This window comes from Strix uralensis, chromosome 5 (assembly GCF_047716275.1).
Source record: "Strix uralensis isolate ZFMK-TIS-50842 chromosome 5, bStrUra1, whole genome shotgun sequence".
NCBI classification, from domain to species: domain Eukaryota; kingdom Metazoa; phylum Chordata; class Aves; order Strigiformes; family Strigidae; genus Strix; species Strix uralensis.
In genome coordinates, this window is record NC_133976.1 from 17,946,852 (window position 1) to 17,973,504 (window position 26,653).

General features: G+C 36.8%; 1 protein-coding gene across 3 annotated transcripts in view; it reads left to right on the forward strand.

Moving 5' to 3' along the window:
* TBC1D22A (TBC1 domain family member 22A) overlaps nt 1-26,653 on the forward strand; it is a 199,412-nt gene that overhangs the window by 124,250 nt on the left and 48,509 nt on the right. Inside the window, exon 12 of one of the 3 annotated variants that reach the window (XM_074870050.1) lies at nt 19,876-20,093. The exons of the other annotated variants lie outside the window; for them this stretch is intronic. Within the exon in view, the coding sequence (XP_074726151.1) occupies nt 19,876-19,932 (57 nt within the window). The 3' untranslated portion in view covers nt 19,933-20,093. Of the gene's footprint in view, nt 1-19,875; nt 20,094-26,653 lie in introns of those variants that run through there. 3 annotated transcript variants of the gene reach the window in all.

The following is a 26,653-nucleotide window of genomic DNA, read 5'->3' on the forward strand; positions in this document are numbered from 1 at the left end:
CGGCTGAGGGAACTGGGGTTGTTTAGTCTGGAGAAGAGGAGGCTGAGGGGAGACCTCATCGCCCTCTACAGCTACCTGAAAGGAGGTTGCAGAGAGCTGGGGATGAGTCTCTTTAACCAAGTAACAAGCGATAGAACAAGAGGTAATGGCCTCAAGTTGCACCAGGGAAGGTTTAGACTGGATATTAGGAAGCATTTCTTTATAGAACGGGTTGTTAGGTGTTGGAATGGGCTGCCCAGGGCAGTGGTGGAGTCCCCATCCCTGGAGGTGTTTAAGAGTCGGGTTGACATAGCGCTTAGGGATATGGTGTAGTTGGGAACTGTCAGTGTTAGGTTAACGGTTGGACTAGATGATCTTCAAGGTCTTTTACAACCTAGATGATTCTGTGATTCTGTATCAGGTTACTTCTCGGGAGTCAATGACTGTATAATGGTGTTTACCTGAGCTCCCAAGAAATATACACTTACACTGGCAATTATAAAACTTACAGTAGCTGCCTGTAGGAGATGCTTAAATATGACTCCCCATAAATTTGAAGTTATCATGTAGTAGAAATGCATGTCTTCAAATGAGTTTGCATATTACTCGCAAGTACATGGGAATTTCTGGGTTTAGAGGTCTGCCAGATCTGGAACTCCCAGGTTCCTCGTCTCTGGCTTTCTTACTTGTAGGCAGAGGTGGGGTTCAGTCTGAGATATAAATGTGAAAATACACTTGTCTTACTGTAAGTTTGTGGGTGTGTTGCTGTGTCAGGTATCTAAGCTTCCATGATAGCTGATGGAGACCTAGTAAATGAACTCAGAGGAGCCTAGAGATAGATTAGGTATGGCTTAGAGTGGCTGGACAGCTGAATCCCTTCTTAGGCTCCATTGATCACACTGAGTACATCTTCCTTACCTGCGTAGGTTAAGTACAGAGCGACACTTAAATTTAGAAATTGTAATCTCAGAATGGATGCTCTCTGAGTTTCTGCAAAAAGTGCGTTAAAATTCCTCTTATAATATTCAAAAGGACTTTTTTATCATGTGAAATTCTGGGCCACTAGATCAACTGTTTTTAATTTAAATAAATGTGGATTGCAAATATGTTTGTGTATTGGCAATTTTTGCCCATTTTTCTTTAGTAGCTTTCACTGACATCAGGGAGGATTCAATGTAGAAAATAAAAGAAGGAAAAAGATGTGTAGCCATGCTATTTTATGAGGAAGGTATTTAGACATCCAAAAATCATACGTAACCAAAACGCAGTGGTATGTATAGGGAAGCCTGTAGGTTTTTCTAGGTTCAAGTTCTTAAGGCAGCTTCCAGCACTGTTGAAATAGATGGTAGTTTTTCTGTGGTTAAATAGAAGTTGATTATGAGTGTAGGGACGATGAGATAAAGTACTTTCTCTTATGCTTAACTTAAAGAATGTGAGTAATCCCATTGACTTCAATAGAACAACTCAGGAATTTAGTTATTTAAGCAGGTACTCTAAAAGTGCTTTATTGATCAGGATCTTGATGCGTGACTCTATAGGATGATAATAGAATTTTAGATACAGTCTAGAAAATAATTTGTTTTGTTTCTTAGCTACTTCAGAATAGTCAGTGTTTCTAGAAGGCTTTATTAAAATTGATATTGTTCTTAAAGGCCAAACTCTGAAAGATAATCATGTTGCTATACAAGAAGAGAGAAAGGAAAATTGCGTGTCTCACATCCATATGCTCTTTAATTTTGTGCATCTTTTATTTTCTGTACAAATCAGACTTTCATAACAGTTTCCTGTGATTTCAAAGGTAGTTTTAAAATTAGTATCTCTAGTCCCCATATATTTCCTTAGTCTCTGAATTATGTTTATATTTGTAAAACTTCTCAGCAGAGCCCAGTGAGAGGAGAAGAGGTAATGGGCACAAATTGAAACACATGGAATTCTATCTGAACACAAGAAAACACTTTTGTCCTGTAAAGGTCATCAAACACTGGCATAGGTTGCCTAATTTATGGGGTTTCCATCCTTGGAGATATTCAGAAGCCAGCTGGACATGGTCCTAGACAACCCAGTCTAGGTGACCCTGCTTTAGTAGGGTGATTAGACTGGATGATCTTGGATGATCTCAGGAGGTCCTTTCCAATTTAAATGATTCTGTGATTTATATTAGACATAATTTAAATGAGTATGTATTAAGAGTAGCTGCTCACATGTGTTTTGCCTATGAAGATTGGGAAGTCAGGAACTGAAAATTTATCACATACTTTCAAAAAGGAGTTTTCTTGCAAGTGATTGGAAGATATGTGTCCACATTTTCTACTTGAGACAGCTAAGTGAAGCAACCACTAACAGATATTTCTGCCTTTGCTTCCACATATGCTGTTGTCCATTATTACAACCTTCCTTACACTGATCTCATGCTTTCCTGCCCCACAATGGGCTGAATCATCTAGAATGGCAAAGGTGAATGTCTTTCTGATGAGTGAGCTGTCAGATATTTCCTGGCATGCTGAGCTATCCATCTTCACTGTGATTTCACTGTTGCTTTGAGATGATGTAACTTTTCTGTGTTGGGTAAGTTTCCACCTAGATGAATTTAATGATCTGGCTCCTTACATGGCTACATAATGCTTTATGTTGACATAAATGACATTGCATAAATATGTGCAAGGCGGTGAGCTAGGTTAAACTACCTTTTCAGCAGCAGCCTATGCTTACTTTGTTCAAAGCAGCTGTGGAACTCCATGTTGTGAATTTTGTCATGAAGCTGTCTTTGTGTGTGGATTTTTTTTTTTTCCCCCCTCTATAAGAAATCTGCACATGTGGAGGGGATTTTGTGTAGCCATATCTCCTGTTCATGTGGAGATGTGAGCAAAACTGTTTAGCCCATCTGCCTCATCCTGTAGGCACAAGAACTAATTGTCAGACCAAGGATGCCTGTGTAGAGGTGAAGTATTATCAAGCACCATTCAAATACAAGATATTTTATTGAGTTCAATGTGGCATTAAATGACTTCCCATTACATAGCAAATAAATTATTGTAGGTGTTCCTTAAACTCACCATTTGGTTCTACTTCCAAATTTATTTTCCTGTTCCTCTAAAAGAAGAATTAATGGTTCCTTAATCAGGAAACTCATTTGTTAGTGCTACTTATGGGAATAGGCCAACAGTTTCTAGATTAACTGATTTTATGCTCTGGGTATTTTTTAAATAAAATGGCATGGATAAAGGTAGAAATATACTTGGCTGAAGAAAGAAATACTAAAATCTTGTTCAGAAAGCCTTGTGTACTTTTGCTATACTAATGTACTTTATTGTTATCCCAGATATTCAGTAAAGTAGGTGAGGTTAATTATATATATCAGATTTTAATCTCCTTTGACTATTGTTTCAACTGGTGTTGAGTGTATGGCTGTTGTCTGAAAATGGTGCTCCACAGTTTCTGTTGATGGAATAGGTATTCTCTCAGTGTAGTTAGACCGAACTTAAGTCCTGTGAATGATCATCTCCCGAAGTATCACTAGTGGATATGACACTATCGGTATTTAATTCTGTTATTTTCATAGTCTGAGTCACACAGATTTGCGTAAACCAGATGCAAACAGATAAGTAATATCAGTGCTTCCAAAAAGTAGGTCATTCTCTACATACAGTATTGTTAAATGTTGTAACCTGTTTTAGTTCAGTTACTCCTGGTTTATCTCATCAAAATTGTTCCAGTATCTGTGCAACATAATGTTTATTTTCAGTTATTAAATTTCATTTTATATCTGTTAATACAGCAATCTAAAAACTAGTATGTGAAAATGAAAGAGACTTCTTAATTTTAGCTATACACAGTGAAAATTCTGTAAGCCAAATGACGGCTGTAGTAATAGATAGCCATAAGTTTGCTTTCAGGGCATTTGTTCATGACAAACTGGTTCACTGTTGAGAAGTACCTTTGATGATGCATGAAGAAGCATAGATCCAAGCTATTGAGTGCTGTCAGCTGCATGGTTTTTCCACAGCCACGTGGATTTTACTTAGAGTAAGGAGAGTAGGAGAGTAAGCTTCCATCATTACTTTATAAACAGATCTTTATTATCAGATCTTAAACACTTTTGAAAAAGATTTCCAACCCATTGTAAGCACTGTTTTATGCAATATAGCAAAATAATTGCTGCTGTCTTTGCAAGGGTGTTCAGTTAAAATTGATTCAGTGTATGTTATGCATGTATGTTTCATCTTTTCTACCTTTAGATACTATTAAAAAAAAAAAAAAGAAAAAAAGAAAGAAACAAGGGAAACACTCCATTATAAGCATTCTTATCTGAAACTTCTTTGAGCTTACTGATTCAGGGTTTTCTTCTCATGCCCCTAATGTTCTTTAAACATGAGTTATTGGACACAATACTGTTGCATGCTGTTTGTGCTTGTGTTTGTGTCATGGATGCAGGGACTCTCCTGTGCAGGTTGTGAGCAGAGATGTGGAGTCAGTGGGTAATTCACAGTTCACAGGGGAAGGAGCCAGAGCACAACAGGAACTTTGCAGGACACCCCTGCAATGCAGAATAGAGCTGCTCCTTCTTCCCACAGAGACCTTCCTCACTGAGTTTCACTTACATGTCTTAAGAGACTATGCTACAAGTTCAAGTTGTTTAGTTTAATATTTTAAAGCTGGAATCTACTTGGTTCTCTTCTCAAGCTCCTGTTGTTATGTTGGTTATTGGTGTTCATAGAAGTGAACACTAATGACTAAACCATGACCACCATTTGATATTTTTCCTTTTGTTTCTGATACCTTATTGTTGTTAAAACCTGAACAAATGTAAAATATCCTAATGTGCAGTACAGTTCTCTGGTTCCTTGTTTCAAATTTATTAAAACATTCATACTTTACACATAGTTGATATAGATTACCTTAATGTGAGAATGCATGATGTTTTCAGCTTTGAACAGTAAAAATTTAAAATAGATGCAAGATGAACAGTTGAATAAAAATACAAACATTTTGTTACTTCTGTAAATGAAGAACAAAATTGGAAATAATACTGAATATATGGTTTATATTATTTTGCATAATAAGTTTCTGAATAGCAGAACTCCATCCAGGTAAGAAACAAAATAAATTACTATAAAATAGACTTGAAATTCAGAAATCTACAGTTGATACCACTTTACAAAACAAGGCAGCCTCACTACTATATGTAAAATAATGTGCACATATTCATGAGAAAATTCATCTGTGAACTGCAGAACATTCTACTACATTGAAGATTAGTATGTTGAAGTGTACAGATTAACCTGATTGGCTTTGAAGCAGACTATTTTAGTGACAAAGCTTTTAAGCAGCCTGCACAGAAAATCTATTAAGCTTTCAAAATAATTTTTAACTCTCTTCCACTGTGTAAGACATAGTACCTAAATTCAAACACAACCTTGAGGGGGGAAAGAAAGGACAAACTAGTATTCAGCAAATCCAGTAAAAATACCTTCTTTATAGTAGCATAGATACTTGTAGGGGGTTTATGAAATCAGTATAATTAGTTTGTTTCTGCAATGCGCATCATTAGAACTAGATGAAATATTAAGAACTTTATCTTCTTTTGTCTCTTCAGTGCTTTAGCTCCTAGTAATGATCACTTCTTTTTTAATATTCTGGCCTTTCTTGTTTTCCTGATAACATGACAGTCTTGTGCTTTGCTCTGCCACTTGCATTGCCCTTGACTGTCTATTTTGAGAGCTGTTGTGCTTTTCCAGTCTCACAGGGGTTCTTGGTCCTGTTTTACTTTTCCTTCTCCATCCTATTCATGGGTGATCTGAGGCTTTCCTACAACTTCACTGTCAGATTATGCTGATGATTTGCATATCTACTTTTTTTTTTCTGACCTGACTCCCTTAGTTAAGATGTGCATTTCAGAGCATCTATATGACAGTTCTCCCTAGATAGCTGATGACAATTACTGATACCAAGAATTCTTCTTTTTTCTTCTGAAAGCTCTTGGTTCTCTTATTTTGTAACTTTTGGTAGTAAATCCTGCATAGGTTTTTTTTTGTTCAACATATTTTTCTCTTACATTTTTCAGACTATCTGTACTCTACTTTCCCCTCATAGAATTTCAAGAAGCCCAATTCCTATTCTTGTTTTGAATTTTTTGTCTGATATGAATAATATTAATCTCAGAATATGTCATTTGCTGCTTTTGTCATTACCCAGATCTTCCATCATTCAGTTCCTTCATTTCCTTGCCGTTTTTCTCTGTACATATTCTTGTGGTTATCTCAATTTAGTTTTTTTTTTTTTTCTCCCAACAATAGTTCAGGAATTACTGATCAAAAAGTCCAACTATTTCAAACTGTATATAAATCTGTGCTACATTTTGTCTGTTCTGTGCTTAATTGGAATTAATATTTTTGTAGTGTGAAACTGAAATAATGCTACATATTATGCAGTATGTAGGTAAATATGAAGAGGTTCTAAAGCATTGCCTAATGTGGCATCAGTTATGGATAGTGATTTTCAAGTTAAATCTGATTTCAGCTGTCCTCTGGACTGTCATTAGTAAGCATTATTCCACTAAATCTTTGCTGCCTTTAGCTGTTAAGATTCATTTCAAAACAACAGAAAATTTCAGCTTAGGAATCTTCAGTTTGGCACTGGTTCAGAAAGTAAGTTGTCCTTCTGATTATGCAGATCTCTGAACAGAGTATAGAACATGCAATAGAAAGTACAGTGTGTGAAATACTAGGTTGTTGTAGTGGTTATTCTGATTAAGTATACAAATCAGTTATAACTAAAAATGCCTGCGCATTTTAAATTAATTATTAATTTGATACTACTGTCTCTTAAATTATTAATTTTTTAAAAATTTTACCTAGTCTATTCACCTATTTGAAAAGATATGTCTGTGGAAGAACATTAATTTCTATATTCAACATTTTTGCCTACACCCTAATCCATTTTCACTGTGTGTTTAATAAAGCAGTTAACAAATTCGTGCATGGGAAGCAGTGGGTAGGATTCATTTCAGGTAACTCACTTGTCTTCAACAACGTTCCATAGGGTAGTAATATCTTTCAGTGAAGCTAAAAATCAAAATAAATCTCTCTAAAGCACTCACTCAAGACTAAGTATAATGTCTGAATCACAACTTGAGCTTCATAACTGTGTTGCAGTACTGTCATTACTTTGTAAACAATGAAAGAGTTTACAAATAAAATGAAAATAGCTGTTGTGGGAACATCTTTCAGAGAAGGTGACTCTGCATCTGTTGCAGTTTTTGAAAGCCACGACTGTGGTGGTAATTGAAGGAAGATAAATTTCAGTTCAAGCTGGAGGTACTTGGGTTAAATGCTGGAACTGTATTTTTCCACAGTAGAGAGGGAAAAATAGGACTTTATTTTTATTTATTTAAAAAGTGCATTGAAAGAAAAAATAGGGTTCTTTATATAGCTTTCTCAGTTCATATTAATCGTGATGTTTGAGAAATACTGAGTTCATGCAATCAGATAAAAGTTGAATTGTGTGTTGCCAGTGGCAAAAGTTTGTCATTCATGTATGCTGACAAAGGTTGCCAAAAATGCCTTTGGGAACTTCATTTGAAGGTAGCTTATGAAATGAGTTAAGAAAATCATACTTGTTTGTTTTTTGTTTTTTGTTTTTTGTTTTTTTTTTAAAGTGCCTCTGGTTGAACACTCCAAAACTGGTAATTCATGAAGTTGAACAATACCCTTTTCTCTAATGCTTAGTGTGCTATATGCTGAATTTAGCTACTGTTCTTTTGAATGGTTGAATATTACACTAAGGATACTTCAGCCCACTTTAGCAGAGTAATAAAGTACACTTGTATTTAGTTGATTACTGAGATTTCTTTTCATTCAAATTGTAGGGATTCACAATGCTTTAATTTCACCCTACCTAGCTTTTATTTCTCCATTGTCTTAATCAGCATTGACAATTCACCAACATTCCTATCTTTGTTTCCCAGTCCTCTACTTGCAACCTTCATAGTTTTCTTTTTTTCTTTCCTTCCCCTTGAAATGAAAGATGTTTTCTCTTTCTAGAACTATTAAGCTGTTGTTTAAAAGATTTTCACAGACATGGAAATAAGAACTTCCAGCTTTTTTGAACAATCTTGTGTTAATAGGCATGCTGCTAGTTTTGCAGCTTTGTACTTGTAGGTGCTTATAGGCAGTAGTATCCCTGCAGTCATGTGAGGGGACCTTGATTATATAAATTAGCATGTGCAGCTCATATATTCTTCAATTACCATTTTGATAACACCATCTAGGTTGTTTGCATTCTGTGTTTATTAGGCACTTTTTTCCAAATTCTTCTTCTGAGAAGCAAGATTTAGATGCAAGTGTGCGTATACACAGAGCAAATGCATGTCTGCATTTTGTTTTGGAATAGTAGTGCAGTTCTGAAGCAAATTCCCCTTTTGTCCTCACTTGCCTTCTATTGGTTTCATTCACAGAATGTTTCTGTTGTTAATCCCTTTCTGAGGAAATTTAACAGTAACCTCTTTTTCAGCTACGCACCAAAGAGGCTCCAATACATAATGTTATTGATTAATTGTAATTTAGTGGGAAATAACCACTTCTCAATTTCTAGTGGTGAATAAAATTTTATTAGCAAGCGGCGAGTGAGCAAAACAGCGCTGGGTGTGCCGGGAGTCTCTGCTCTACCAGGACACACACCTTACATGACAGAACTGAGTCCCTTTATAGTGTAGGCTTCATCCATATTCATGATGGGCGTACCCTGAGGGGTCTGCAAAGGTGTAAACAAGTTTCCCGGGCTTTTCTCCTGTTTTCGCGGGCTTTTCTCAGGTTTCCGTCACAGAAGGGGGGATGACTCAGCACAAGTGTTTTTGTAGTGGCTTGAAGATGGGGGCCATTTTAGCTCCCTTCTAACAACTGATTTTAACAATAGAAACTATATACATATATCTTATTTCTTATTTACATAAGAGAATTACAAAACTGTTCGGCCACAACATCCTGACTACAACTTCTTTTTCCCGTTGAGATTTGAATAACAAATACCATATATGTTTTATTACACATAATGTCCCCTCACGGGGACATACATCTCTCAGGGCAATGACTTAGACACCTTTGAACCCTGTGAATGTGGTGGTAACATTGTATTTGAGGGCTCAAGGCTAAATCTAGTCTGAAGTAAAATCCAAGACTAAGTTGAGCATGAAGACATAAATCCAAATTGCATTTACTGTAGCTGTAGAAGCGTCAGCCCAAACTGCTCTAATCTCATCATCTCCTATTGCCCTGAGTTACTTGCTAATGTAAATTAAGATATAAGCTTTCAGATAACCTCACTTGGTCCATCTCACACAGTCCTGGATTAAGTAGGCACTATCTCAAGGCCAATAGTGCATTTTGTTATTATATGGAGATCACTACAGCCTATCAGATGCCTCTTAGTCTGTATTTAATGTTACTCAGTGCATCTTCAACGTGTGTTGAAAAGATTTAAAAGTTGTGAACATTTTTTTCTGTAGTAATTTCAGATTATTTGTGCTTGGTTAACAAAAGTTCAAATATGTCTAGTTTTGCTGTCGTATCATGATAGAATTGTATCATTTTACAAGATAATTGTATCATTATACAAGATAAAACTAATCATGTATTTGTTCAAACATAAATCAGAACCTAGTCCATTATTATCGTTACTACAGAAAGTAGTGTTTGTATACAAAAATTTTCAAGTTTGATCACGATATAGAATATTGTGTTGTCTTGATTAATAGAGTTGAAAATAAGAAGGACCTGTACTTCACAAGCTCCAGAGTTGAAAAATAAGGACCTATCCTTATTCCTACTTAAGTACCATAGGAGATGTCTATCCTGCTACTAACCTCGTATTCTGATCTTCTTTATACCAAGGTGAGATTGGTTATGGCAGGATGGTTATAAATCTGCAAGGTTTGTGCTATAGCTGTACCAGTTTGCACATTCATTTTATTCATGAATGGATTATGAATCATCTTTTGAAATATAAAATTTAGTAAAATTCGGGGACGGGGGGGGAGGAATAAAGCAATGTCTAGATAATGTTATGACTGCCAGAACAAAAAATTGAAGAAGGCAAAATTATAATATATAATTTCCTTTTCTGCAGTTTTTTGAATCAGACCTGTTAATAATTGCCAGACATGCTTGGTCAGTTCTTTCATCTTTTGAAATTTCTGGATAATTCTAATAGAAGACAGAACTACAACATTATGTATTCCTATTTACAGCATATTATGTGGCTATAAAATATAGAATATACTTTATTTACAGAATCACAGAATAATTTTGGTTGGAAAAGACCTTTAAGATCATTGAGTCCGACTTTAAACCTAACACTGCCAAGTCCACCACTAAACCATGTCCCTAAGCACCACGCCTACACATCTTTCAAATACCTCCAGGGATGGTGACTCAACCACTTCCCTGGGCAGCCTGTTGAAGGCTTGATAACCGTTTCGGTGAGAAATTTTTCCTAATATCCAATCTAAGCCTCCCTTGATGCAACTTCAGGCCATTTCCTCTTCTCTTATCGCTTATTACTTGGGAGAAAAGACTGATACCCAGCTCGCTGCAACCTTCTTTCAGGTAGTTGTAGAGAGCGATAAGGTCTCTCCTTAACCTCCTTTCTCCAGCTACTGGACTGAACGAGTCCAGTTCCCTCAGCTGCTCCTCATAAGACTTGTGCTCTAGACCCTTCACCAGCTTCATCGCTCTTCTTTGGACACCCTCCAGCACCTCCATGTCTTTCTTGTAGTGAAGGGCCCAAAACTGAACACAGTATTCAAGGTGTGGCCTCACCAGTGCCGAGTACAGGAGGTCAATCATTTCCCTAGTCCTGCTGGCTACACTATTTCTGATACAAGCCAGGATGCTATTGGCCTTCTTGGCCACCTGGGCACACTGCTGGCTCATATTCAGGCAGCTGTCGACCAACACCCCCAGGTCCTTTTCCACCAGGCAGCTTTCCAGCCACTCCTCCCCAAGCCTGTAGTGTTGCACGGGGTTATTGTGACCCATGTGCAGGACCCGGCACTTACCCTTGCTGACCCTCATACAATTGACCTCGGCCCATCGACCCAGCCTGTCTAGATCCCTCTGTAGATCCTTTCTACCCTTGAGCAGATCAACACTCCTGCCCAACTTGGTGTTGTCTTCAGATTTACTGAGGGTGCACTTGATCCCCTCGTCCAGATCGTTGATAAGGATATTAAACAGAACTGGCCCCAGTACTGAGCCCTGGGGAACACCACTTGTGACCGGCCGTCAACTGTATTTAACTCCATTCACCACCACTCTTTGGGCCCGGCCATCCAGCCAGTTTTTTTACCCAGCAAAGGGTATGCTCATCCAAGCCATGAGCAGCCTGTTTCTCCAGGAGAATGCTGTGGGAAATGGTGTCAAAGGCTTTACTAAAGTCTAGGTAAACAACATCCACAGCCTTTCCCTCACTAAGCAGATCACCTTGTCGTAGAAGGAGATCAGGTTAGTCAGGGTATGCCTTGCATAAATCCATGCTGACTATGTTGTAAATATTCTAATTTGTGACTTAGTAATTTTTTCCTGTATAGCTCAATAATTCTAATAATTGTTATGTTATTTTTGATACATGCAAACTAGTTACAAATTCCATGGGTTTTTTTAATAATATAAATATGTCTTCACAAACACATATACATGTATCTATGCTTCAGTTTTGCTGATTTATTCTTTTGGTGAGAGGAATGTGTTTATAAATGCTGTCATCCTTATTCAGTGTGTTTCAGTTCATTTTCCATGGAAATTTGCATTGGAAAGATGTGATATTTGTGCTTTTCAATTTAAATGCAGTAGTATCCACTAAGGAAGTTGCAGTACCTGTATTTTTAAAGGCTGCGTATGTTGTTGAAACTGATTGATTGTGTTAATCTAATCAAACTGTCAAAGCAATCCTTCTTACAACATTCTTCTTTATAAAACCATTAAGCATTTGAACTTGTAAGCCTTTTGTGACTTTTTCTCAGCAGAAAGTAACTATGGATCACAAAAGGAGAAGGAGTTAGAAATGAGAATATTCAGAAAGATTCAACTAGCAAGCTGATATGTAGCTGTGGGAAATATACAGGCAAACCCATATGATGCCAGTTGCTCATCCACAATAGTTAAAATATACTTCATAAACTTACAGCTGATACTTTAAAAATAACTAAGGTACATTTTTTCTAGACTTTTTAATATACTATTTCAATCGAAGGTACTTTTCTTTTTGAGGATAGGTAATTAGCAGTGGTTCATACAAACTCCACATTAGAAATAGAAAATTTTCAGATTAAAATAAAATTTTTAAGTTGATGAACAGAAAGCACTGCAGACATCTGTGTATTTTTCCTGCATGTGCTATCTGTATTTACATTACATAAATGTTACTTATTTAGTTTTGAACGTGTCATTATTTAGTATCTTCACAAGTGATCAGGAAAAAAAAGGTGAAGAAGAGTTGAGAAAGTCTGCAGCTGATAACAGCTCATTCAGAATGAGCATAGAAATGAATTTATGAACCAAGGAAAGCAGAAGGACCTTCTGAGACACAATGACAGTGATAAAACAGCACTTGAAATTCCCATTCATGTAAAGTGTAAAGTGACATGGAAAGATTTAAGGAGAAAAATGAAATTATGTTTTTGTACATAATCATTAACCATGAATTGTGTGTTGCCACTTAGGAACAAGAACTTGAGGTCATAACACTTCTGTGAAAATGTTAGAATGGCAAATAAAAGAGAGCCTAATTTTGCCATTGTATAAATCCTTGGTGTTCCTGTGGAATAAGGGCAACCTTGGAAGAAGTCAAGAATGAGTAAGAATGAAAAATTGCTTCTTCTGAAGACTCCTTAGCCTGGGGGAAAAAAGATTGAGAAGGGACTATATTAGAGGTGTGCAAAATATGCGTGACATAGGGAAAGGTTTAGTGACATTGAAAAAGAGGTGTCAGGTTCAAGCCTAAGAAGATACTTCTCTACACAGGAGACAATTTAGTTTTGGAACACTTTACTACAAGACTCTGTGGGTCCTGAATTTTATAGGGATTCAAAAAGTGACTGAGCAAACTTGTGAGAGAAAAATCCATCATTAGGTATTGAAACAGATTCCAACATCTGGCTCAAGAAATCTCTGTGACAAGATGCTGGAGTATGGGAGAAGAAGTTACCTAAAGCTTACACTTTCTTGAATTTTCCCTTACTGCTGATGACTGTCAAAGACAAGGTATTCAACGTAGAGATACTTTCAGAGTAGCCATACTGGGAGACTGAAGATATGTTGATAACATTTGGATACTCTCCACATAATAAAAGATGGTTAGCTAAATTTTTCCAAACTAACTGGACACTTGTAAAGTTTCTCAGATGCATCATATAGGAGTTCCATAGGGTGTCCTATAGAGCACAAGGATAACTCTAGACAGGTTAGAAAGGTTGAAAAAGGTATTATTTTTAACAATTTTTTACAAACTACATGTGATGAAAGGATGTCTTTCTTCTGCAAGGCACTGTATTTTTTTCATACCCACATCAGAGTTGGAATGTTTCATGTTAGAAATGCAATGTGGACATGCAGAATTAGGCAGCACTTTTCCCTTCACAGTATTTATTAATTTACAGTATTGATAATGAAGGCTTTCTGCTAATTTACATATTTAAATAGAAAAATGTAAGATGTTGATTTGCTAAGGTATCAATATTTGCATTTTCCACGTAAATCTTGTTTTGCTTTAAAAACAGTACTCTGAAATGTGCCATCCTTTGTTTTTCAAATATATTTTTTTTCTGCTCTTCCTTCCACATACATTTTTCCAGCACTTGGCACTATAACCCAGTAGGGAAAGTTAACTTCCTCCTCTGGTCTCCATTTGGAGAGGAGATGAGGAGATCTGACCTCTTTGTTCAGTGTGGTTCAGCAAGTTGCCTGATTTGCTGACAAATAAATGAGCAAAGTGAAGTGTCAAGAAGACAATAGATACAGATATTTTACACAAAATCTGATTTGTGTTAAAGGCAAATTATGTCTTTGTTTTCCAGTTAAGCCAAGAAAGCCTTTAATTAGGTAAACAATTATTCATCATAACTGTATTTTTTAGTAGGATTATGATAGGCAGCCTTTTTTGTGTGAATAAACTCTTACTCAAAGTACAAGGTGGTTTCCTTCAGATGTTGGCATTGCTCACTGAGACAAGGCCTACTTTTTGTTCATCTACTACTTCTCTACTGCTTCCTTTTCCTGGTCTCAGGCAAACATCAGGTTTGACCTTCAATTTTTCCAGTAATCCATTTTTTCATTATTTTGTATCTTATTTAGTTCCACATTCTTACAAGATAGATATCGGAAGCATTTTATTCTTCACAAAACATTAATGTCAGTCCTATATGGGTTTACATGCCAGGAGCACATATATTTGGAAATAAGTATTTCTTTAATTTTAAACATGATAGCTTTCAACTATGGACAAGACATTTATATTGTTTAACAGCATTAGCAAAAACTAATGTTATTCCTTCAGCAGGGGAGCAGGTAGGGAGTGGGGAGAACAAAGTGTAGGAGAAATGAGTTGTATTTAATATTTCTAAATAAAACAGTTGTGCTAACATGCTTTGATCCGTTAAAGGACTGATTGTAAAATCAAGGGAAACTAAGGAAGTTATTTTATCTTTTTGAGTCATTTAAAACCATTATGATTTTGGTTTTCTTCCTTTTTTTTTTTTAATTTATGTAAGAACTAAATACTGCATTATTAGGTTTTCCATCATATTGCTAAGTCTAGGTCATTAACAGAAAATTATGCGAAATCAGAGTAATGTTGCAGGTGCTTTCATTGTAGTAAATTTTAGTCTCCGTAAAGGACTTTTTAATGACGAATTTAACAGTTACTCATTTTGGTATTAAAATGTAATGGGTATATGTTTTCTTTTAGATGTGTTTGAGTTTATATTTGTATGATTTAAGCTACTCTATGTATTTTATCACCATAGCTTTTTTATAGATTAAGGAGTTTTTGCTTTAAATGTTTTTTCCTAGTGTCATTTCCAAAAATTCTGATAGCATCAGTAGAAAAGTAGACTTTGTGAAGTTAAATCTTCATTAAATATTATACTCACCAATGCAGTAATTTTTTTTTTTCTTTTGGCTCTTATTCTGCTTCATTGGTTTCAGGAATACAAATAAATCCTGATTCAGAAAACTCTTCATATTTAGAAAGAGTTCTTGGAAGTATGAAGATAAGCACGTGTGGAAGTATGCATACCTGTACTAAAGCACATGTTGTTAACTACAAACTTAATCTCATGTTTAATCCTGAAACTGATGTTCAGGAGTTCATCAATGTTGTGTATAAACAGTGTGTTAACAACCTTCAGAGGTCTTTAGCTCATCAAGCATGTGTCTTGCAATCTACTTTTGGCACAGCCTAGTTCTTTTAAATAATGTTGTTTGCTGAAACCAAGTGTGAGCTATGAGTGCTTTCTTGTTCTCCAGTTAGTGGGGGTTTTGGACTTGTGGTATCTCAGCTGCCATTCCTTTCCTTCCTTCTGCCCATGGCTGTGAATAGGATCCTGTTCTAATTTAGCTTTATGGTTTATTAGACATAATTAAGCTTAAGCAAGGCATGAAGAGCTGGGCAGTTCCATATCGCACTGTTGCTCATGAGAGGAGGCAGGGGATGGCTGTCTGGCCTCCTTAGAAGCAATCATTTCTGGCCACTTTGTACATGTGATGTGATTCAGTTTCACTACCTGCATGTGCTAATAACTATTTGTTAGGATATAATTAGTGTAATAGAATAGAGTATTTCAGTTGGGAGTGGTCTACAACGAACATCTAGTCCAACTGCCTGACCAGTTAGGGTGGATCAAGTTATAGGTTTTTGTTGCTCACCTATACTAAAAAGAAAAGCGCCTCTTTACTGATTTCTGTTGGTGCCTTCTCTTCCTTACATTACCAGGAAAGGGTGTCACCAAATACTGTATACTAAAGTCTAGTACTACTGCAGATGCAATTTCAGCTATATATTTTCTCTGGGGAAGGTGTTTTGTAGACCTCCATTCTGAGTTTTGATCTTTTTACAAGCATGACTGAGAGGTGCAGGAGACAATATTTAAAACATTCCTACTGGAAAAATTGTTGTTTATATCACTGGTTCATTTGTAGCTCCTCAAGAAAACATCAGCAGTTGAGTTACTCATTAGTTTTAATGTATCTCCAGTATGCAGAGATGTCAGTTCATGTTCCCAAAACCGTGTTCAGAAGCCCCATTCACTTGCCACATCAATGCCTTATTCCTGAGAAGGGACACAAAGGTTGTTCTCTGCTTCTCCAAGCAGGAGTCGATGCTGACAGATACTTTATCGCAGAAAGATTTCACTGTATTCTTGTTTGCTCTAAAATGGACTGTAGAGTGTAGTGCACTATTGAAATAATCTGCTTCTGGTCAAATAACACAAAGGCATTTCACAGTCTACAGCACTATACTTTCTCTTCATCCTTAACAGAACGGCACAGGAATTTAAATAAGCTCACATGCAAGGAAGATTTTTTTTTTAATATAAAAATTTTAACTGAGCAGGAAAAATCAGAATGTCTTAATGGATGTCAGGAAATAGAAGCATAGTGTAAGATTTACAGAATTAATGGACTTGCAGCCTAGTGTTGATGTAAAAGAGAATGTCCTAAAAAAGAATGAATTTTCTTAGGATAGCTGCTGCATTTTGTTTGCCAAGCTTTCTGATGTCTTTCCTCCTTTCAGCCACTCTATCTTATATTTGCAAGATTCTGTACATTTTTCAGTATCTTTATGAAAATAGGTTTTGATTGAAATATTTTAAAAATATTTAGTAGAAATAACCTTTCTAGAGGAAAAACACTGGTTTATAGCTGGTCAGAATGTGGAGTTTACCATTACTAACTGTAGAAATATAAACTTTTGTAAAGCATTTTATAATATATTTATTACTGAAAATCCACCAATATACTTGAGCTAGAAAATTGCAATCTTTTTTGTTCTTTCTGAGAAAGCATAGTTTACTTTTATGGTGGAGTGCTGATGATGTATTTGAAATTACAAAAATAAAAAAACCTCTGAATTAGTCCTAAAAGCAATATTAAATTATGGATGACAATTCAGTTTCCTGCCTGAGCTATCTGATAACTTTGTAGTCTAGATTCTGTGGGCATACTAGTAGAGATACTGGATCAGGCTAAACCCCTTGTTTTGGATGAAGTAATGTGTACAACAGTAAACAGTACAGGGAGGAGAGAGGCTGAGCTACCAAAAGATTCCATTTTTTGATCTGGATCTCTTGTTTTCTTCTCTTTATTAAGATGAGCAAGAATAAGTTTATGCTTAGGTCCTTGTATCAGCAAAAGTAAAAAGAGTTTAAGGAGAATTGAGTATTAATAGATGAGACATACTGTATTGAAATTCTGAATATCTTTCTCAGTAGAATAATTATTTTGCCCATCCCTTTCTTCTGACAAATGGAACACAACTGCTGCCAGTTAAGTCTATTAATAGCATCCTTTATATCAACTTCCAACTCTTTCTATTAAACTGTGATATGCTCTATTTAGTATATTATTCTGTAGATATGTTTCTTAGCTTTCGCACGCAACAGATATTTTTGTCATGCATGCATCCCTCTGCAAGAGTGAGGGAGTGTGAAAGAATGTGTTGAGCAGTGTCAGATGAAGCTCATTGCTATTCTAACAGCATGACTGTGCTCCTTTAGGAGGGCATTCAATCCTTGGCATTCATTCCCTCACACTGATGTGATAACAGAATAAGGGAGCTTTACAGCTGATTGAAGTCAAGTAGTAGGGCCATTGTAAAGGCTCACAAGAAGATTACTGATGAATACCATTACTGCTGGAGGTTGGACTAGCAATTGTGCGTGTCCATGCTTTCTTATAGAGAGTGGATAATGAAAGAGAGCGTGTGTTAATAATTATGAATTAGCTATGCTTTCCTCTTCTAGAGGGAAGATGGTGGTGTTCATTTGACTTCAGATTGCTAAGAATTATGTGATAAATGTTTACCAAGTTCTGAGAAATCTTAATTTTTAAGTGGTAATTGGGGTTGTAGCTGTATTATTTCTCTAGTTCTGAATATCAGCATAAAGAAAATTGGGCATGAAACTTTGTTTTAATCCAGAGTCAAAAGGTGTTTGGCCACTTCAGGAATTAATGGAAATTCAGTTTTTCCATATTTAGCACTGCAACATTCTGTTTTCTCGTGACAGGAGACAGATTGAAGGCTTTGAATTTATTGCAGTATATTGAACATTCTTTGCTTATAAACAAAGCAGATGGCTGCGATAGAATAGCAGACTCTTCTGTAGTTTAGTTTGGCTGAATGTTTTTGAAACTAAAATACTTTGTGTCTGATTGTCTTTTCCTGCAGAGAGGGAGTATATGGGAAAACATTACGTCAAATTCCCAGTCTGACTCATTTTTTTTTCTGTTGTGCGTGTAAGTGATGATGGAAATAGAAGATACAAAAACTTTGCAGAAAGTCTTTCATGTGGAAGGGGTTCATTCTTAGCTACCTGTACTACTTCTGACAGAACCCTGGATACTCAGTAAAACCTCAGGTTGGCCTGACCTTGGAGGTGGCTTAACACAGCTCCTCCTCTTTCACTTGATAGCATTCCAAAAATGCTTTTTGAATTGTTTAAAGGCTGTTTTTTGTTAAGTAGAAGTTAGAATAGTTAGTTTCTTTACTAGTCACAAAATTCTTTCTATTTATGAGAGAGCAGAAGTAAAAGGAGTTTGTAGGCAACTCTACATCTATTCAGTGCATCCTTATTGGGCATGTTTGCTTCCAGGTTGATTTCTAACTTTGAGTATCTGCATTGGCAAATAGTGTGGTGCAATAGGAGTGCAGCTGTGGAGAGAAACTCTGATGCAAGCCATGATTCAGTAATGAATGTACTTGAGAATGTATTTCAAAAGAATGCTTGCAATTCAAACCAAAACACTGCAGTAGCTGTGCCCTTAATGACTTTCTGAATCCTAGCAAGCTCTTTCGAGTCCACTCTGGCCTCTACAAGATTTCTTTCTTCAAATTCTCTTTGCTTCCTGATCCTCTCATCAGTCTTTCTGGCTCTGGTTGGTGCAGGCCCCCAGTTCTTTGCTGTAATTTTTCTTCTGGTCTTCACTGTGGTCACTGGAACTTTCCTTCTTAGGTGTCCTCAGTTGCTCTGAAGGGAAGCTCTTGAGGAATCTCACTTTTCCTCCAGAGGCATCAACCTGACCTCCTGGTGTCTGTTTTTGAAAAGGAATATAACCCACACAAACTGAAAACATATATCAAACTGACAGTCTTTCACGATAGTTTTAAATCGAATCATCATCAATATCCATATGATTAGTATATACTGTATTGTATAACTTTTGATGATTATTCCATTTTTTTGGATAGATGACAATAATTAGACACTATGCTGTGATTTTGTTGTCCTTTATCTGTCTTTGAGAACAATGGCAATAATTCCATATATTGTGTTGATACCTCTGAGTGAAAAAGGTATTATGAAAAGTAATAAATGGAAATTATGCCTCCAACTTGTATTTGCTTTGAATTTGTTTCTAATAGAAATTTTATGAAACACAATAAATAGTATTGAAAATGCAAGTTTTATGTAGTGACTTAGGAAATAGTAATAATACCTTGAATAAGCTAAATACATATCAAAAACTATACAGCAGGTTTTTTGCATTCTAGGCAGGTATAAATAGTTTATTTTGGAGGGGAAACATGGTGTAGTAGATAGGACAATAGTGATAACAGTTGAAATGCCTGTGCTTTCTTTCTTTTTCCTTTAAATACTGACAATTCTTTTTTTTTCACTTTTGCAAAAAGGTTATGAATGAAAATTTCCAGATGTCAACAGTCTACTGTTTTCTTTTCTTTCCATAAATGAAAACGAGATTTTTTTGAAAGTTTTGTAAAAATTATTAAATACAAATCAGCTCAACAAACACTGTGTCTTCTGATTATCCTTTAATAAATTCTCAGGTAGCTGAAAAAAATTCTTATACATTATGCTCAAATACATCTCCACAAAATTAAAAGTAGCATTTTCATGATTGAGGCTTTAAGTTCTAATAGTCTTCCTGTTTGTTAATAAACAAGTTTTTCTTCTTTCTAACTAGATTCTTTCTTTGTTTGTAGTAATTTATCAAACCTGCGGAAAAGCAGTGTGTTAGTGGGAAAACAAATCAATCTGTCCTTTCTGAAAGGTATAAACAACTTTCATTAATGATACTTTTTTTACAGCTTAGATTGCAGATAGAGGAAAGTTGTCTTTTAGGTATGTTTTAACTTCATTTTAATATTTCAGAAAAAAATTGCTTTTATGGGGGTGATGTGCTGTTGTTTAATTTTGAAATAATCCAACACCTTTTTAATAAAACATTTTCATAATTAAAAACTTTGATTTTATTGAGATTTCTGTAAGATACAATTTGAAACATATTTTGTTGCATGATACCATATCAGTTTTAGAAGTTAAATATTTTAGTGCAGACTGAATGTTTGTATGATTGTAGTATATTTTTACTTTTTAAAGTTTTAAGTGTGATTATTATTATAATTTCTGAATACCTGCTGTGTAAATTAGGGATGTGGTAAAGAGGTTTCCAGTTTTCTGATTTGTAGATTCCCTTCTCCTGTAGTACTGAGTCCTGTTTCATTATGTATGGATTGTTCATTTCTTTTATTCTGATTGGGCTATGACTATGTTGTTGGTTTTTTTTTTCTTTTAGTTTTAAATTATCTCTTGTCCAGAAGCAGAACTCTGCAGTTTGGATCCCTGTAGGCTCTCAGTGAGCAGTGCGTGACAACCTTTGCTTCCCGCCTGTTTCCATAGCAGCAGCATCTTGTCATTTGTTAGAAATGAGTATTAATTTGGTTTATAGTTTAAGACCCCAAGGATGCAGAGGCTTTTCACAGGCTTCTGAGACTAGCCACGCTTTATTGAGGTAACATGAAAGATAAACAGCCCTAGAAATGTTCATGATAGAGTCCTTGCTGGTCTGAAAGTTATGCGGCAAATCCAGATTCTTGAAAGGTGTCCATGATCCATTTTCAATAGCTCATTGCTATTCCTGAGAATTGTAAAACTTCTGGAATCAATTAATGGTTTGACACCACTATTTCTATCCCCATGCCTGGACAATCAGTTTCTGTATGGCTTTGGGAGTCTCTGCAGTGTGTAAATCTTCAGTAGAACTTCACATGAGCTGATGCCTTTGTTTTGGAACTGTGCTGGGTTTGTGTAGCAGGGGGAGGGGGCTACAGTGGTGGTCCCCTGTGAGAAGCTTCTCGAAGCTCCCCAGCTCCAAGTCAAACCCGCCTCTGGCCAAGGCCGAGCCAATTAGCGATGGTGGCTGAGCCTCTGCGATAACATTTTTAAGAAGGGAAACCTGAGGCGGGGCGGGGGGGGGGGGGGATATGGAAGATGGGTGGATGACTTTGAGAACAAGTGATGAGAGGGACACCTCTGCAAACCCGAGGTCAGTGGAAGGAAGGAGGAGGAAGGGAGGGAGGTGTGCCGGAGCAGAGACTTCCCTGTATCCCGTGGTGAGAGGGCAGGCTGCCCCCCTGCCACCATGGAGGTCACTGGTGGAGCAGAGACTCGCCTGCAGCCTGTGGAGGACCACACACTGGAGCAGGCAGTGCCTGAAGAAGGCTGGGACTCTGTGGGAAGAAGCAGCCCCCACTGTTGTAGTTCAGCGCTGGGAGGACTGCAACACGTGGGGGTAACCCACGCCAGAGCATCTTGAGAATAATGCATCCCATGGGGAGGACTCACAACAGAGGAAGTTTGTGGAGGACTGTCTCCCATGAGAGGGAAACCACATGGATCAGGGGGAAGAATGCAGAGGAGTGCTTCCTCCGCCTTGGAGGAAGAAGCTGCGAACTGACTGCAGCCTCATCCCCTGCCCCTGTGCCGCTGGGAGGAGGAGGTGGAGATATTGAGAGCAAAACTGAACCTGGGAAGAAGGGAGAGGTGGGAGGAGGTGTTTTTAAGATGTGGTAATGCTTCTCACTGTCCCATTCTATCTGTTAAGTAGTGGTGGTGTTAGTGTTTTGAATTTTTCTTCCCCTAACAAGTCTGTCTTTTTGCCCATGACCATAATGAGTGAGCCACCCTTCTCTGTCCTTATCTCTATTCCTGAGCCTTTTGCTTCATTTTCTCCTTCCCAGTGCTGTAGGGGAAGGGGTGAGTGAACCTCTGCTTGGTGCTCACTTGCCCTCTGGGCTTAAACAGAGGCAGTAGGTCATTTTGCAATGCACATTGTTTGGTTAGAGCATGTTTCTTCCAAGTAATAGCACTGTACTGCCATCATTTTGATTGGAACGAGCTAGAGACATTGTCAGTATATGGTAAGCTTCATCTTTCCACAGAGCCATTCTGTGATAGCAGATATTTTATACTGATAAGTTTTTAATACTACCCTGAAAAATAACATCTACAGAAAACAGTTTTCTAAAATGGTATTAGATGATCAGTATTGGCCATCATAAAATCTCGGCATGCATTTTTTAAGGTATAGAAAAGGTCATTGCAGTAAATCTGATTTATTTTTTATTTAATTTTTCTATATATTTTACCATTTTGGTATTAATTTAGGGTGTTTGGGAATCAAGGAATACCAGTGTACATAAAGTAACTGGGTATGAGTATGCTGTGTCAAAAATCTTGTAGCTATATACCAAATGAAGCTGCATTTCCAGTTTAAATAATATCTGAGATAGTAAAACATTGACATTGATTTAAATTTATGTTTGAACACACAGCTTGACCTCCTTTCCAACATTTCAGGGTATATTCTAGTCAGAGTTTAAAGCCTAAAAGTTCAGCATCTTCAGGCCTCGTTGTCGTCATGGTTTAACCCCAGCTGACAACTAAGCCCAACACAGCCACTTGCTCAGTCCCCTCCAGTGGGATGGGGGAGAGAATCAGAAGGGTGAAAATGAGAAAACTCATGGGTTGAGATAAAGACAGTTTAATAGGTAAAGCAAAAGCCACGCACGCAAGCAAAGCAAACCAAGGAATTCATTCACTACTTTCCATTGGCAGGCAGGTGTTCAGCCATCTCCATGAAAGCAGGGCTCCAGCATGCTTGGGAATACAAACGCCATAACTCTGAATGTCCCTCCCCTTCCTCCTTCTTCCCCCAGCTTTAAATGCTGAGCATGACACCATATGGTAAGGGATATCCCTTTGGTCAGTTGGGGTCAGCTGTCCCAGCTCTGTCCCCACCCAACTTCTTGTTCACCCCCAGCCTTCTCACTGGTGGGGTGGTGTGAGGAGCAAAGGCCTTGACTCTGTGTAAGCACTGCTCAGCAATAACTAAAACATTCCTGTGTTTTCAACACTGTTTCCAGCAGAAATCCAAAACATAGCTCCATACTAGCTATGTTTCTTTGAAGAAAATTAACTCTATCCCAGTCAAAACCAGCACAATTGCTATTAGCAAAATCACGTGTGGGAAATTCTCTTTAATTAATTTGAAAAATATTATAAAGCTGAAGGACAGATTCAGTAAGAAATTACATTTTGATGATACATCTGTAATAGATAAATCTATTATTTTAATTCACAACTTTGGTAGATAACTTTTTATTTGGTTTCTGTTGTAATTTTCTAGAGGCTGAATTGTTATTTTGCTAAATATTTGTTCCTTTCACAATCATTTGTTGATAAAATTAATCCTGAAGCCTGGCAGCATGATTTTTTTGGATTGTCTTATTGTTGCTTGTTGCAACCTAATAAAGGAGATTTGAAGAAAATTATACAGAGGCATATTTTTTATTTTTTTTTTTTTAGAACAGTAAAGAATCTAGTTAATAACCTCAGTAGGCACTCTTTTAAAGGCTTGAATGAAATAAATTGTAAAATGTTTCTGAAAATTTGGAGTGATGTTTAGGAATCTAATGCAGTATGCAATGCCCAGGTTGTTTCAGTAGGACTAGTATTGTGCTTTTAAATTATTTGGTCAATAGTTCTTGATTAAGGAACTTGCAGAACTACTATACAAAATGTTAGCTGTGAATTTCAGCTGAAGATTCTGCGTTCATCTAAAAAATTCAGCCAGAAAGCTTTTACTTGGATCAGTGCTGTCCTCCCATTTTGAGCTGCTTAAGACTGTGGAGGTAGTGATTAGAGCACTCTTGCTCACTTTGTGGTCTGTCTTAAGATACCGGTACTGAAGATTCAACCCTTTAAATGTCAGCATGGATTAGTGGAGAGATGCTCACAAAAGCTGGTGAAAAGATAAAAGCAAGCCATGTTTATTGACAGCAGTTAGAGATTTGAATAACTTAAGCTTCACACTCTGGTGATGTCATGTCAAGTGGGAAAAACATGAAGCTGTACTGGTCACCTCAGGCTGTCAGTACAGAAGAAGCTGTTGTAGAGCAAGGGCTTTTCAAGATACTCAACTGTGCTGTGTCTGTGATGGAGTAAGGTTATCCAGAAAAACCCCCATGTTATTGGTAATGTTAGAATTAATAAACTTGTTTGCAGGTGGTAATATCTTAAAATTTGCCTCACTTTCCGCAACTTTTTTCTTCATTTACACTACTACAGGATATTCTCGTAGACGCTTTTCTCAACAAAGTGGTTGCAATCTATTTACTTAGGAAAGCACTCAGTGTAAGATACACCTGAGCTGGAGAAAAGTATGAGAGTATTACTGTCTTGTAATTGCTCAGGGCTCTTCAGAGTGAAGACAGATCTTTCAGTTCTCAGAGATAAGAGTAGCAGCATCAGAGTTAGCTTCCAGAGAACCTTGATAAAGCAGATTGTGACAACACTGCAGGTGTTGCCATTCCCACGTAAGTCTTTTGTTTCATACTGCTGTTTCAATCAGTGATCCAGTGTGAAGACTGATTGTTAGCACAGACTTTGACTTGATTGTTCTGTTGTCCACCAGGTTTTGACTTTCCGCATTTTGAGAAGATTGAAATCAAAGAATTTACCTTAATTCAATGTCCTAAGAGATATTTTAAGTACTGTGCAGGCTGTGGCATCTATTGAGACATTAGCATCTTCATAACAATAGTGTTATTCACAGGAAATATTTTTGCTAAAGCTAATAAAGTCAATTATATTTGGTGTATGTAGTTTCTCATTCTGATCAGAGTTCAGCAGAGCTGCATCCAATCATGTGCTAACCAGTTGGTGGATGGGAATAGAAGTGGTCTGAGAGCATTTTTTGGATTAGCCTGGTGTATCTTTTGTATTAACTGTTTAGGTAAGAAGCAACTTATCTTATTCATCCAGATAAGATCAAGCTTCTGGAAATAGCTATCAAGTATCTAATGAATTTAATTAAAATACATACATTATTAACATTTCCAGGTATGATATTGAGTGACTAGTTTTCAGATACTTGAAATGATTACTGGTGTTGGCTTTTCAGTTGCTTTTGACATCAGCCCTTTTATAAACCTGCAGTTTTGCAGAAGCATGACTGTAGACCCTGTGTGCTGGATGTAGCTGAAGAGTAGCTGAATAATGTTTTTGGATGTTTTGCTTTTTCTTCTCTTTAATCAGTGATGATGCTGCTGCATTCAGCAGCTGCCTACTTTAGTTTCTGTGGCATTATTAGTATGTTAGTTTTAATAGAAGCTGGATGAAATGTAAAGCATGCAGGCCAAGTAATGTTGTTAAGCAGTGATATCATCATAAAAAGCTTGGTGCAATTAGATCATCATCACAAGACAAGATTGAATGCTCAGCTGAATTGCCATCCCTAGGTAGAGACTGATTCAGATAGTGTTGCTCTGTGAGGAAGCAGTATTTTCGTGAATAATAAGGGTTAAGATTTTTGCAGGCTAGCAAGTGGAGGAAAATACCAGTTCCAACTATTTCCTAGTCTCTAGAGGAATACTGGTGATAAGAAATTAAGGATTTTGTTGTTAGTTTGTAGAATGTAATGTGGTTTAATGAGAGAAGGGGATGAAAAAAACTAGTGGTGTATCTTGAGTGTCTTTATAATGGTTCTGCTAGAAACTTGGGTGCTGCTCTTGACTCTGTGTCATGACTTGATTCTGTTGTGACTAAGCTTGGAAAGATTAGCTTGGAAAACAGGAAAGGAAGGCAATAGCTCATGCTTGTTACTAAATACCTTTTTGGTATTTCTGTTTCCACTATCCTATTCACTTATCTTCTTAGTCAACAAGACCACCTATTAGAAAACGTGTGACTGAATGTGATACACATATTTGTTACAGTGTGTTCCTTGAAAGGAAGAAAAAGCCATTGGAATAATTAGCTTGAAAATGTAGTTGTTATAATTAAGAAGAAAATATATCTTTCTTAGACCACACAAGGTTTTGATACAAATATCATTTTATGTTCAGAATCTAATAAGAAATCTTCACAAAACAGTTACGTATTACATTGTTGTAATCATCCCTTCAATTTACAGACATGAGAATTTCAGGATTGTAGAGATTCTGTTCACTGGACAAGAATTCAGTAATATCTTCATTCCTGGTTTTGGCTGGGATAGAGTTAATTTTCTTGAGCTGGGAGGGGGCACAGCCGGAGTGCTGGGCCTGGATTGGTCATTGGAATATTCCATATCATGTGACGTCATGCTCAGGATATAAAGGAGGTGGG